The 13,073-nt window shown below is 40.4% G+C and overlaps 1 protein-coding gene across 2 annotated transcripts; it reads right to left on the minus strand.

Moving 5' to 3' along the window:
* Positions 1-2,212: 2,212 nt before the first annotated feature.
* rsf1b.1 (remodeling and spacing factor 1b, tandem duplicate 1) lies at positions 2,213-13,003 on the minus strand. 2 transcript variants are annotated; one of them, XM_058412177.1, is made up of 16 exons: positions 12,706-13,003; positions 11,050-11,141; positions 10,296-10,388; positions 9,992-10,197; positions 9,346-9,491; positions 6,794-9,192; positions 6,048-6,332; positions 5,856-5,960; positions 5,673-5,752; positions 5,408-5,462; positions 5,203-5,315; positions 5,060-5,127; positions 4,734-4,944; positions 4,360-4,598; positions 3,920-4,099; positions 2,213-3,832 (listed from the first exon to the last, which is right to left on the minus strand). In XM_058412177.1, the coding sequence occupies exons 1-16, from the start codon at positions 12,971-12,973 to the stop codon at positions 3,261-3,263; spliced, it is 5,112 nt and encodes a 1,703-aa protein (XP_058268160.1). In that variant the 5' UTR covers positions 12,974-13,003; the 3' UTR covers positions 2,213-3,260. The 2 variants fall into 2 exon arrangements, with proteins under 2 accessions (XP_058268160.1, XP_058268159.1); XM_058412176.1 differs by having other exon boundaries at positions 4,360-4,601; positions 12,706-13,001.
* Between the last annotated feature and the right edge of the window lie 70 nt (positions 13,004-13,073).

Genomic DNA, 13,073 nt, shown 5'->3' on the forward strand with positions numbered 1-13,073 from the left:
TTCCCTTTTTGGCTTGAAAACTTACTGGGTGTTACAAAGTGCTAAGATTACAGAATCTTCACCTTAAAAACATTATGAACCTGTCATCAATGTTTTATCTTACAGCATGAAGTACTGTCAGCTTCTGTTAAGGAAAATCAATATCACTGAATGTTTGAGCTAAAGACAGATAGCAAAAGAATCTGATCATTATCTAAGAGATCTTCAGAACAGTAAACTCCATCAATAGTTCCTGTTTCACAGAAAAGTACCGCAAAGTAATGCAAAAACTAAAGATTCCTTAAACCAAAGGCCTAGTTTTCTTTGAGACACACAGCCTTTAAAGTTTTTTTTTTTTTTTTAAATCAGTCACAAAAATAAAGGTGTGGTACCCTTTTATTATGACAAATGTACAAGATTGTATTTATATGAAAGCAATTACAATACAGTTAACAAAAAAAAAATCAAATAAAAAGTGGAACAGAGACACAGGACATATCTAAAAGCTAAGGCCTGAACCATACTCCATGTGCACTTCTGTCCAGGCCACAAACTACAACCAAACCAAAGACAGTTTATTGGCACTAACTTTCTTTCATCATGTAATCTTTCATTTAGGTAAAAAAAAAACAAACAGATAAGGGGGAAGGACAAGTATCTTTATATAGATAAAATGTAGGACATCTTCAGTATCCAAATACTTCTGAGAGAGCACAGCAGTTACAGGGGTCACCGCATGTCAAACTGAGCTAACTGATTTAGCCATGATGGCCCACGCTGTGCACGAAGAAAATGAAGACAAAGGACGAATGCAATTAGGAGATCAGCATGCCAAGCTTACACATTATTTTACAAGACATTTTACAAAGCTCTTTATCTCGTAACCACCTTTTTTTTTTTTCCTTTTCTGATTTTTAAATCTGAGCCCAGCTGTTACAGCTCACATACACACAGGATTTCTTCGAAGAACAGATTACATATGTACAAAGTTCTAGCAAGCAGTGAAACAAACAGCACCACTGACAAAGAATGAAGGAAAAAGGGGATGATGAATGTGAGATTTTGAGTTGGGACAGACAAAAAAAAAAAAAAAAAAAAAAAAGGAGGAATCCAGCTTTAGAGGACTCAAAAAAAAAAGAAAAAAAAGAAAGAAAGATACACATCAGACAGAACGAACATGCTGTAATTCACTTTAGACACTTCAAAATTGTACAAAAGTTACACAACCTACTACAAAAAAGAAACTATAAACAGGTGCAATCATAAAGGACTGCTAAATATATATCATTCAGATGATTTAAAAATGCTTCTAACTATGTTACAGCAAAAAACTACAGATATAGTACACGCAAGGGTAACGTCATATTTTACATTTCGCATGTTCATTACTCATTCCCACCGACTCCAAAAGTACAACGGATGAGTCTGTTCCTGCCAACGTGAGAATCCGTTACATCCCCCCCCCCAACATAATCTGTTCCGTGCTGAAAAAACAGGAAGGCTTTGATTGCAGGGTAGTCAACATAGTGTTCGACTTATTTTAATGCCACCACAGGGGGGACCTTCACCCCCCCCCCCAACAAAGGTAGGCAAAAGATCATAACAGTAGCTTGGTGGACAGTGAAAATTTTCATACATTTTGTTAACAAGAAAAATATATTGCTCAGATATTGAAGGAAAAATAGTAAATAGTCTGTGTGTGTGTATATATATATATATATATCTATAGAAAACAAATTAATATGTTAATATATAGTGCAGAATAAGAGCAAAACGGAAACACACAAGGTGCCAATGCTGTGATGGATCTTGACATTTAAAAAAAACAAACAAACAAACAAACAAACAAAAAAAAAAAAACACCAGTGAAAAGACCCTTTTTTTTTATTAAATACTTGTATTAAAATGGAGATGAATATAACTTGCATGGAATCCACAGATAATACATTAAACAACATGAAACACTTTCTTTAGAGGGATAGATCTCATCCACCCTCAAGAAAATGTCATTACAAAATAAAACGGGGAAAAAATAAAGGTTTGTTTGTTCTAAACAATCGAGTTTTACACATATACATGGTGATCTGGATCACAATTGACACTTTTTCAAGTTGGCATTCGATGCACCGACGAGCTGCCATAGTGTTTGTTCATTTAGATGCTATAAAAATGACGGGGAAAGAAACTGCCTCTAAAACAGCATAATATACTACAAGACCAAATAATGGAGCAATTATTTTTTTTTTTAGCAAAGACCCACATCCAAATTCATCAAAAATGTTTTTCATATTGTGAAATTCCAAGAATGCTCACTTGATGCCCTCATGAATCCATAGATGATTGAACTGCAATTAGTTAAATAACAATTTCAAAGAATAAATAATATAACAAAACCAAGCTTCGGCTTTTAATCAGATAAAATGTGTTCCTTAAACAAATGCAACCAGCTTCAAACCAGATGCCGATTTGACCAATGCGTTATGTTTAAAAGAAAGAAAGAAAGAAAAAAAAAAGGTGGTGTTATAGTAGTAGTAATAGTAAAGTATAGGGCATATAGTAGATGTATTTCTTAACAGTCAGAGATATGGTTTTAAGAAAAGCTGGTAACCATGTCTAGACCTTGGTTCGGATGCATTACTTGACGGCTCCTTTATGCTTTTATCCGTTTTAACATCCGATTTCCCAACCTCCCCCCCCCTCCCGAAAAAAATCCATAACAGTGTAGAACAATAGCACATGGGTACTTTGACAACAAAGCAATAAAAGAATATGTCAATGATACTGATTTACTGAGAAGGAATGGCTACATTAGTGTAAGATAGACACTTGAAAGGTTCTACGTTTTGCAGATGCTTGGTATATTATTACACAAAGGTTAAAAAAATAAAACCGTTTTCCGGAATCTTTTAATGATGGGCCCACTGATGACAACTCAGTTTGGTGAATTTATTTACATCCTGTGTTTAGGTGCTTTTATCCACCTGCGATTACACGAAGGCCAATTTGATGACCTTCATGCGGTAGCTCAAACGGGTTGAAGTAGCAAGCAAAATGGAGCCTGAAGACTCCGGTACCCTGCTCGCTAGATTCCCAGGATCATCACTGTTTCTTGCAGAACACTGAGCGTGATGTAAGGAGTATGAGGACCCCTGCATGGTGCATGGCAATGAGACGAAAGCAAAAACAATAAAAGGATATTACTGAGAAATGTAATGGAGCTTGGCCACAAATGGAGAGACAAAATTACTCTGAAAAAATGTTTAATAATAAAATGCCATGTCTTACAACTGTTCACTGTTGCAGACATAGTCTACAAGGTCTGTGACCCCCAAAAGGTCATCCTCATCTTCATCCTGCGGCGCCATCTCCTGGGCAACCAGGCCATTGGCACCAACAGACACGGGCTGTGGTGCGCTGCTGTTTTTCAGCCCTATTTGACTCATGAGAGCAGGGTTAGCCATGCCAGTGGCAGGCCGTGAGATCAAACCCTCTAGAGTTTTCATGGGGCTTTGTCCGTTTGTAGGTGGAAGTTCCAGGTTATAGTCTAGAGGGCTGACCCCTTTTGCTACGGTGTCCTCTGCCTCTTTCTCTGTGCTCTTCTTCTCCTTCTCCTTCTCTGCCTCCTCCTCATCACTGTCATCAGAGTCAATGCGGTTTACCCGCTTGCGGACAGGCCGCTCCTCTTCCTCCGAATCATCTGAATCGCTGCTGTTGTCGTCGTCATCTTCAGATTCCCTCCTGCGCTTCAGTGACAGACGCCTGCGCCGTTTGCGAGACTCCTCTTCCGACAGGACTACTCTCTGCTTTTTACTTTTTCCATCTTCCTCATCAGAGTCCATGGAGTGAAAGCTCGCTGCAGAGTATCGATAAGCAAAAAAAGCTTTAGGATTTTGACAATAGACAAAAACAAAATTCGAAAGGCACAAAGAGTAAGACTGACCATCGCTCTCTGAGCTGGATAAGCGCCTGCGCTTCTTAGCCTTGTCTTTGTTGCGGCTTCCCTGAGAGGCATCAGAGTCGGACGCCTCGCAGTAGTTGACCTGCTTTTTCTTGCTCCGGTGGGAACGGCGTCTGCGCATGTCTAGGTCACTGTCACTAAATTCACTGGAACCCTCAGTCACTGCACACACAGGCGCACACACAGGCAGAGAAAAAGCCACAAAGATTCAAACGGAGTAGACAACTGATATTTTAATGATGTTTATATCATTACATCTGAACCCCATTAGGATCTAACTGGACTAGATACTAGTGTGTCTAAAATTTCAAAACTCCACTTCAAAGCAGAGTTTTTTCCCCACAGATCTCCAGTTTAACAGGTGAAAAGGTTTGCATGAATAGAGTCAGAATAAATGCTGAGACTTTCAGAAATATTCTTACCCATTTCTTCTTCCTCGTCCTCTTCATCAGTCTCCTCCAGCTCTTCATCATCCGAGTATCCTCTGGGTCTGCGTCGCCTGCGGGGTCGCGTATTCCTCCGTTTAGTCGGCCTCCGTCTGGATGGAACGCTGCCTGTATTCGGTCCTTGGCCATCGCTGCCGAAATCGCTGTCATCTAAGGACTGTGCCTCTCCCTCACTGTCCACATCGTTATCAGATGCCACAAACTCCTCCTCCTCACTGCTGTCCAATTTAGAGAAGCAACAATGTTAACAATTGTTAAATAAGTAGCCACTGAAAGAATTTGAAGTAACTATTCTTTGTGAGCTTTTAAAATGGGGATTTGAAATTCTTAATGGCATCAGCAGTTGTTACCTGTCACTTAGGCGGAACTCTTCCTCACTCTCCTCTTCATCCACGGTGCTGTCGCTGTCCAGGTCGTTGAGGCGTCGCCGTTTTTTCCTCCGCTGTCCAGCATTTGAACGTTTGGGCCGCCCATTTTCTTTCCCTTCCTCCTGCAAAATGGCGGACATGTCCTTCCCTCGGTGGCCTGTGATATTTGCCATGTCCTTACCACGGCCTGCTCCTACAGGCAAACACAACAGCAAATCACACACACTGTCATACACTGACTGGAAATAATTAGCCATTAAGTCAAAAGCATCAAAGAGTATTATAGCGGAGAGTTCGGTGACTTGTACCTCCTCCCTCTGCCTCTTTGATATCTTCTTCAATCGCCTCCTCGATAGCTTCATCAAACTCGTCGAACCTAACACACAAAAAATACTTGAATAACGATCGCAAAAATAAATAAACTAACATTAACTAGTTAGACAAATTATACCTGTAGCTTATATATTTCTTGGCCCTGGTTGATCTTCGGCCCCAGGACTTGTTTTTCTTGACCTCCTTCTTCTCTTTCACCACCTCTTCTTGTTTTTCTTCCTCTGGTTCAACCTTATTATTCACACAAAAGCAAAATAATGACCCAACTATTGCAAACCTTTATTTGAGGGATTATGTACAACTATAAAATAAATTATGCCTACAGAAGGTGTGATTATATTCTCAACGCTGATCCCAACGTAGACCAGGCGCTCTTTCCTGAAGGACACACCAGAACATATTCAGGTCATGTCGTCATTTTAGAAGAGGAAAAAACAAACAAACAAACAAACCAACAAAAAATAAATAAATCACACGCTTCTGATTAACAGATGCCATTCATACAAAGCAAACATGACCATAATTTATCAGTTTGTTCTGTGAGCATTTCCAATTTGCTTTCTCGCCATAATTAGATACAAGATTTACCTTCGCTCGGCACGTTCCTTCTTTTTAAGTGCCACGTCTAGATTCTGTAATTGTTCTTCCAGCTTGTCACAAAGCAGTTTCTGAAGGGGGAAAAAAGGGTGGTCATGTGTCAGTTCTTATACTCAAAGGTTAAATAGATGGTCATCTAGATGGATGGATGGATGACATAAAACTAGAACTTACATGCTGGCATGGCGGACAGAACCATTCACCATCAGGGATGATCATGAGAGGAGGCCGGAGACACGCTGTGTGATAGCCGCTGTCGCATGAGTCGCACAGCAGAATCTGTGGGGATTCAATAATCAGTACTGTGTTGCATACTTGCTCTAGAACTACCAAATCATACATGTAGACAAATCTGGTTTTACGCACCAGCTCGGGATGGTTGGGCAGGCCACAGTGTTTGCAGGGGTCATCATTTGGTGGGAGATCATCTGAAGACGAGGTAGAAGTATCAGAACTGTTCCTCTCTTTGTTGCGGTTCCTCCTTCTCTTTTTTTTCTCCACCTGGTAATCCTCATCACTGTCATCTTCCTCGGTCTCCTCTTCTTCACTTGAACTCTCGTCGCCCTCGTCCTCATCGTAATCTTCCTCCGAGTCTTTCTTTTTGCGCCGTGATCGCACCCGGGACCATCGCATCCGCCTCTGGCGTCTTCCCTGTTCAGAAGTTTGTTTTTTTTTCAAAGCACAAACATAAAAATATCAAAATTAAAAGGATCAGTTTCATGGGATCGTGGGTGATTTAAAAAAAAGAATAAAACCTGACTATTAAAGTAAATATTTATTATGAAAATGCTCTTTGGACATCCTTGAATATAAACCAACCAATAGAAAACAAAAAGATTCAATGCCCTAATTACTATTATTACAATTATTTTTGAGAAGAACAAAGAGTAAATCACTTATAATGTCAGTATTTCTCATGTCATTATACGCTGAAAGAGGGGAAGAAAGAGAGAGTTTGTCTATAAAGGCAGTGTGCTGAACCAACAAAAAAAATGTGCAGCAGTGCAGCCAAAATAGCAGTGCCATGTTCTTCTATGCATTCGATAGCCGTCCTGACATCTGATCAGACACCTGATCAAACAACCCAAACAAGCAGACTTATTCAGACATACCTTAGGTTTAGCTTGACCTTCTTGCTCAACCTTCTTCTCTCTTGGCTTTTTTTGTACTGCGTTTTCTTCTACTTCCTTTTCTTCATTTTCCTCCTTCTCCTTCTCAACCAAAGGCGTGACTTGTTTCTTCTCCACCTTCCGGTCTTGGATTTCTGCCAGCTTGGCTGTTGGTCTGCAAATCCTGGGTGAGCGCCTTAGACATCTCCCTTCACTTGCCTCAGACTCAGAGTCGCCCTTTCCCTCTTCTCGCTGCAGCTCTGCCCTCCGCCTGTGAGCGGGGACCTTGATTTTCAGACGGATTCCTTGTTTGGGTATTTCAGGCACCACTTTGCCATCTTCTGCTTCTGCTTTACTGGTCTTAGTCTTCTCCTCTTCCTTTGCTCGAGTCTGGTCTTCTGTGGGTTCGCCACTGAGGCTCGCCTCCTTCTCGGAAGTACTTTTCTGTTCACCGTGTTCTTTCTGGTCCACGCTAGATTCCTCTGTAGAAGCCTTACTCTCCTCCACAGGATGCTCCTCCTGCATGCCCTTCTCACTGCAATCTTCCTTTGGAGGTTCAACATCGCAAACCTTTGACGTGGCTTCAGAAGGCTCTTTTTTCTCCACCACGTTCTGTTCTTTTCCCTCCGTGTTATCTGTGTTTGCGTCGTTATCCTTGGTGTCTGCTGAAGTAACTTCCAGTGGCGTCTCTTCCTTTACTATGTCCTCCGTTTTGGATCCTGCAGGAGAAGGAGCTTCCTCTGTCTTTTTCACGGCATTCTGTTTCTCCTGATCTGCTTCTGATTCTTTCTGGGTAGCAACTGAATCAGTTCCTTCTGTATCTGGCATGGCGGTATTATCCGACATCCTGTCATGCTCTGATTTTAAAGATTCTTTGGCTGCAGTTTCAGTAATTGTCTCTTCACACACAGCTGACTTTTCACAGTCTTCATTCTTTTTGTTTTCTTTTGGCAAGGATGGATTTTCCTTCTCCTTGGATACATTTGAATCTTCAGGCAATTTCTTTTCTTCTTTCAAAGGTTCGGATTCTTCCTTTTCCTTTACTGGGATTGTATCCTCTTTAGGTAGTTCCTGTGTTTCGCTCTGCTTTGTGGAACCTGATTCAGGTTTTTTATCACCATCCAATAAGGCACAGTCCTCTAGAGTTGTAGAAGAAGCTTCATCTTCAGGCCTTTTGGTTTCTTCAGATGTACAAGGCTTGTCTGCTTTTTGGACAGCTAGTCTGCTCTGTTCATGAGCATCGCTTTGCTGTTTTGTAGAGTCTTGTGATGTAGATATTTCAGTCTCCATGGGGGCCTCAGTCCCCATCTGTGTTTTGTCATCTTTTGCAGCATCTGCTTTCTCATTCGAGGCTGTATCGCCGAGTTTTATTTCTTCTCGCTTCTGATCCATATCTCTCTCATTAGGACATGGCCTTTCTTTTAAGGTCTCTCGTGCCTTTTCATTCTCAGCTTGGTCCACAGGTTTCTTCACACCAGTATTCTCAGATGCTTCCTTGTCTAGAGGTTTTGAACAGTCTTCCGCAATTTCCATTGTCTCCGGCTCACCAGGCTTTTCCGAATCTGCTTGCAAGGGGATCACTTCAGATGACTTTTCAGCTGTCTTTTCTCGCTTTGGTGATGTTTCTTGATCCCCCTTTGAAACTGCAGGTTCCTCCACTTCCATGGATTCCTCCATGCTAGTCTGGCTCTTACTGGTCGTTGCATCTGCTTTCTCCTGCTTTTCTTCATGTCCCCCTTCTTTTTTGGTTTCAGAAAGCTGTTTTGTTGTTTCCTTGACTTCAGCATCAGCTTGCTGATCCTTAACTTGCGGTTCTGTTTGCTTTATCTGCAAGCTGTCCCTCGCTTGGCCGTCACCCTCTGCTGCTACATCAGGCGAGACGTTCCCGTTGAGATTCTCACTGCTCAATCCGTTTTCCTCGCTGGCGGGCCGCACTTCCTTAACTGTTGGGTTACGCACGATGATACTGCTGCCACCGCTTCCACAATTGTTGGTAGCAAAATCCTCACTTCGTTTCATCTCACGCTTTTTGAGGGGGATTTTAGCCTGTTGGTCATTTTTCAGAGCTTTCTGTATCTCGTCTGATTTCTTCTTCACCTCCCCTATGTGTTCTGAAGGCAGGGGTGCACCAGTCTTTTCTGATGTTGACTCTGATGTGTTGTTGATCACTTCATCTTCTTCCATGGGCTCCTCTTTCCCTGCTTTGGTAACAGTTTCCTCAACTACAATGGGCTTGTCAGATTTTACATCTTTAGTGTCTTTGTCCGTTAGTGCTTCTTTTCCCTCTGCAACTTCCTGCTTTACGCTATCAGTTTGCGCTACGGTGTTATCTTTTTCAGAGTCATCTTTCTCAGTTTTGGGAGATTTTTCTTCATCCAGACCTTTGTCTTTTTTAACCTCTCCTGTAAAACAAAAACATCATGGCCACATCAGTCGAACAATTTCACTTCATATTTTCTAACTGTATCAAAGCAGCTCAATCAAACACTTTAATACAGTGCGATCCAACACTTTCTGTAAACAAAATAACTAATTAAAAACAAGAGTAAAAATACCATCCTCCTCCTTCTTCTTGTTTTCTTCAGTCTCAGGGTTTGGGCTGTTACTCGATGAACCTTCCTCCTGATCCTTTTTGACCAGTAGAGCGGGATCAATCTGGGTCTTCAGGAGTTCAAGGATCTGTGCCAGATCATTTCTGTTTCTGTAAAACAAATGACAGATTTGAGCACACCATGGTCATTTACTATCCTACTACTATATCCTTGGCACAAAAATATTTACTGCTTTCCACTTGTGGCATTTAATGTATTTTACCGAGACTGAAAAACTGAATTGTGTTTTAACTGATGTTAATATTCCAGTATTACCCAAAAACATTTGGAACTATTTTTTTAATTATATATGCTTGTAACTAGTGCAAAGGTCCAGACCTTGCTTGTTTCACATATAGCATGGAAAAACAACATCTTGATAATACTTTGGCACAACATGGTACACTATATGGTGGAAAGATAGCTATAAGCAATTGCTATAAGCAATGACCTGATCAGACTGTCTTGATTGTTTATGTAAATATAATACACATCTCAGTTCTATAATTTACACATCCACTCTCATAGTAGGTATTTATAAATACAGACAGTCAGAAGATTTAGTTGTCAACATCCTCAAGCGACCTCTTTGCTACAGTGTCACACATACCTAACAATACATTTCCAGGATGAGCCATCTAAATCATCCTGCTCCTCCACGTACACCCTCACGTTGTGATCCTGGTCAAGCTGGAACCAGTACATGAGGCCATCTTTGTCTCTGCCGATTGGCTGGAGGCGCATTTTATCAGGGTCTTCTTCATTGATGGCTGTTTTGAACTTGACATTGTCATCAAACTGGCATTCACACAAGTACTGAGGGGGAAAAAAAATCAGCCACAATTAGCAGTACTGTACAATAAGGCAGTAACAATAAATGCACGTATGAATGAATGAATGAACGTTGGTCACACCTTAAGGATTCCAGTCTTACACTCCACAGTCATCTCAAGATATCCCTTCTTCTCCAGTTCCCATGCCCAAGTGGTGTTGAAATCCTGGCAAATCTGTTAAAAAATTACAAAACCGTACGGCTAGGTTTCATCATCATCTATTAGCCATCAAGGCATACATTTAACATGCATGAAATGCAAGAAAAAAGCTTCAATAAACTTTGTATAAAATATACAAAAGGAAATACATATAGTATAAACAAACAATAATTCGAGAAATGTAGAAAGTGAATGAATTATTGTACAAAAAACATTTCCTAAATATTTTTATAACATACAAAAAAATGGTAAAAAGAGGTGTTTTAAGAAAAATGTATTATTTGTGTAAACTATTTATTAAAGAGGCAACTAAAATATTAAGAAAATTATATAGACATGATAAGATACAAAAATCAGGCTAAATATAACAAAGTAATTGTTTTAAGATTTACAAATATGATTAAATAAATAAATCAGGAATATTGATTAACATAATTTACAAAATTACATAAACATCTCACATAAAAATTAATATTATAGAATTTCAAGTTTACAAAAATATTATTGGGAAAATAAATGTTTTGTAAATACAACTCATATTGTAAAAAGTGTATAAATGACAGCTAAAAACATTTTCAAATTTTTAAATCTTATGGGCAATTTTTAAGTGTAAATAACAGGAAAATATATTATTTTACTTCCTGAAAGACAGAAAGAAAACAAAAATGCAGTTTACCTTTACAAGATATTTCTCCCATCTGTCTGCAGAAACGGACTTGCCTATTTTCCGAAGCAACTTCACATGGAGGTCTACCAGCAGCTTAGGAACTGGATTCGTATAAAAAGATCAAATTGTGAATGAAAGAAGTTGTCTTGATGAAAATAAATCTTCCTTTGTCTTCAGTAAACTAAAGTATACTACATTGTCTACAGAATGGTATGACAGCTAGTAGTGCTTTACTTACGATTTTATGTTGCACTTCTAAAAGCTCTACCATGAGTCGATGGCACTAATCAATAATGGGTCAGTCGTATCATTTTATTTAAATGAAAGTGGTTATACAGCCAGAGAAATGGACAATTTTGAAAACACATAATGCCGCAAAACACATTTCTCCTTAGGAAGTCTTTCGTTCTTTCCTTATTCACTATTTTCAATGTACACACAGACAATCTGTTTGTATCGCACATTTGTATATATAATTTGGAAAGAAGATTCTGCCCTCTTTTTTCTTTCATTCTTTGTTACTTCCTTTTCTCTCTTTAGATATATGCATATGGCACTTAATGTCCTTCTTTCCTTCGCTCTCTTTTTGTATATGTTCACATCTTTCTTTCTCTGTTTCTTTTAGATGATTGGCATAAGGTACCTTATAATGTCCTTTTCTCTCTCTCTCTCTCTCTCTCTCTCATTTTAGAAGGATGCATGTGGCACGTATGCATCTCTCCATCACACTTCTTCACATGTACACAAGGCTTATACATGTCTCTCTTTCTACTTCTCATTTTTCTTTAAGATATACACGAGTCACAAATACGTCTCTCTCATTTTTACTCTCTCACATAAGGCACATGTGTATCTCATTCTACTCAGACTAGCTGTGCTGATCAGCTTATTCAGTTCTCTACATTGTTTACAGTAAAATAAAAGAAAGCTAGTTAGCAGTGCTGTCTACAGGATTTTGTGTCGCACTTATAAAAGCCCTGCCGTCACCGGGTCGATTAAACGAATCTTTTCGTCTCAGTTATGCTATTTTAATCACATTAAAGTGGTTAAACTCCAGTGAAATGGACACATTCCCGTTATTTTGACAGCGCGTAACGCAGCAAAGCACCGTCCTATAGCAGGAAGTTTACAAGCTCTGCGCATGCGCGGTGCCGCTGGCGGACCACTTCACTGCCAAATTATTATTCAACTGAAAATAAACTGTGCACATTTCCATTTCAGCGACATGCGCGGCTTTGTTTCCGAGACCAACTTGTTTCCCAGGCTAAAAAATCGCTATTGCTCACACGTTAGAACTATAAATATCAACCGAAAGCCCTCCTTATTTGTGATCTGTGTGAGGAGCACATTTGCAGTGTGCAGTGAGATAAAGCCAGGCAGCGAGAATAAATCCTCCGCCGCACAAAGCGCGACTGATGCGCCAAGAGACGACGCTTAAAAGCCGAAACAAAGTTAGAAACCGTCAAAAAAACTGCGAGCGTGTGAAGTTTCAGACCTTATCGGACCGTCGGGAAGACAGCAGGCGAGCATTTGATCGAGTTGGGACATCCAAAAGCACACAATAACACCAAGAGCAAAGCACGAACGAATTTGCACTCAAGCAATGGAGGTGTAAAAGCTTTCCCTCCCACATCGCAGCCTACAACACACAAAAGTCCAGCTAACCTGTGGACGTTTCCTGCAGATACCGCTCCAGCTGCGGGAATGTAAGCTCTGGCAGATCCAAGAGGGCTCCATAACGCTCTAAAAAAGAGCAGATCACGGCGAAGCTTGGGCACAACCCGGGGGAAGAACCCGCCGCTGCCGCCGAGGCAGCCATTTTTACGATGGATGGGTTGGAGACTGTACGCTGGAGGACCAATGACTCCCCACAATGCAGCGCGCTCGACGAGGCCAGCGGCTCGGTGCTGGTGTTTTTTTTCCCCACTCGCATACCGACAAACCCCGCCTTCTCCACTGGGCTGGGCTGAAACACACTGCTTTAAACAACACACACATTATACAAGTAACGTATAAACATTCAACACACCCGA

The sequence above is a fragment of the Hemibagrus wyckioides genome, linkage group LG16 (assembly GCF_019097595.1).
Source record: "Hemibagrus wyckioides isolate EC202008001 linkage group LG16, SWU_Hwy_1.0, whole genome shotgun sequence".
NCBI classification, from domain to species: Eukaryota; Metazoa; Chordata; class Actinopteri; order Siluriformes; family Bagridae; genus Hemibagrus; species Hemibagrus wyckioides.

Bases quoted from the DNA above. Each gene is read 5' to 3' on its own strand.
- rsf1b.1 (XM_058412176.1), bottom strand. From the start codon at position 12,973: ATGCGAGTGGGGAAAAAAAACACCAGCACCGAGCCGCTGGCCTCGTCG. The intron at 10,389-11,049 runs GTAAACTGCATT...ATTTTTTAACAG, and splicing joins GGGAGAAATATCTTGTAAAG to ATTTGCCAGGATTTCAACAC. The intron at 9,492-9,991 runs GTATGTGTGACA...TTTGTTTTACAG, and splicing joins TCCTGGAAATGTATTGTTAG to AAACAGAAATGATCTGGCAC.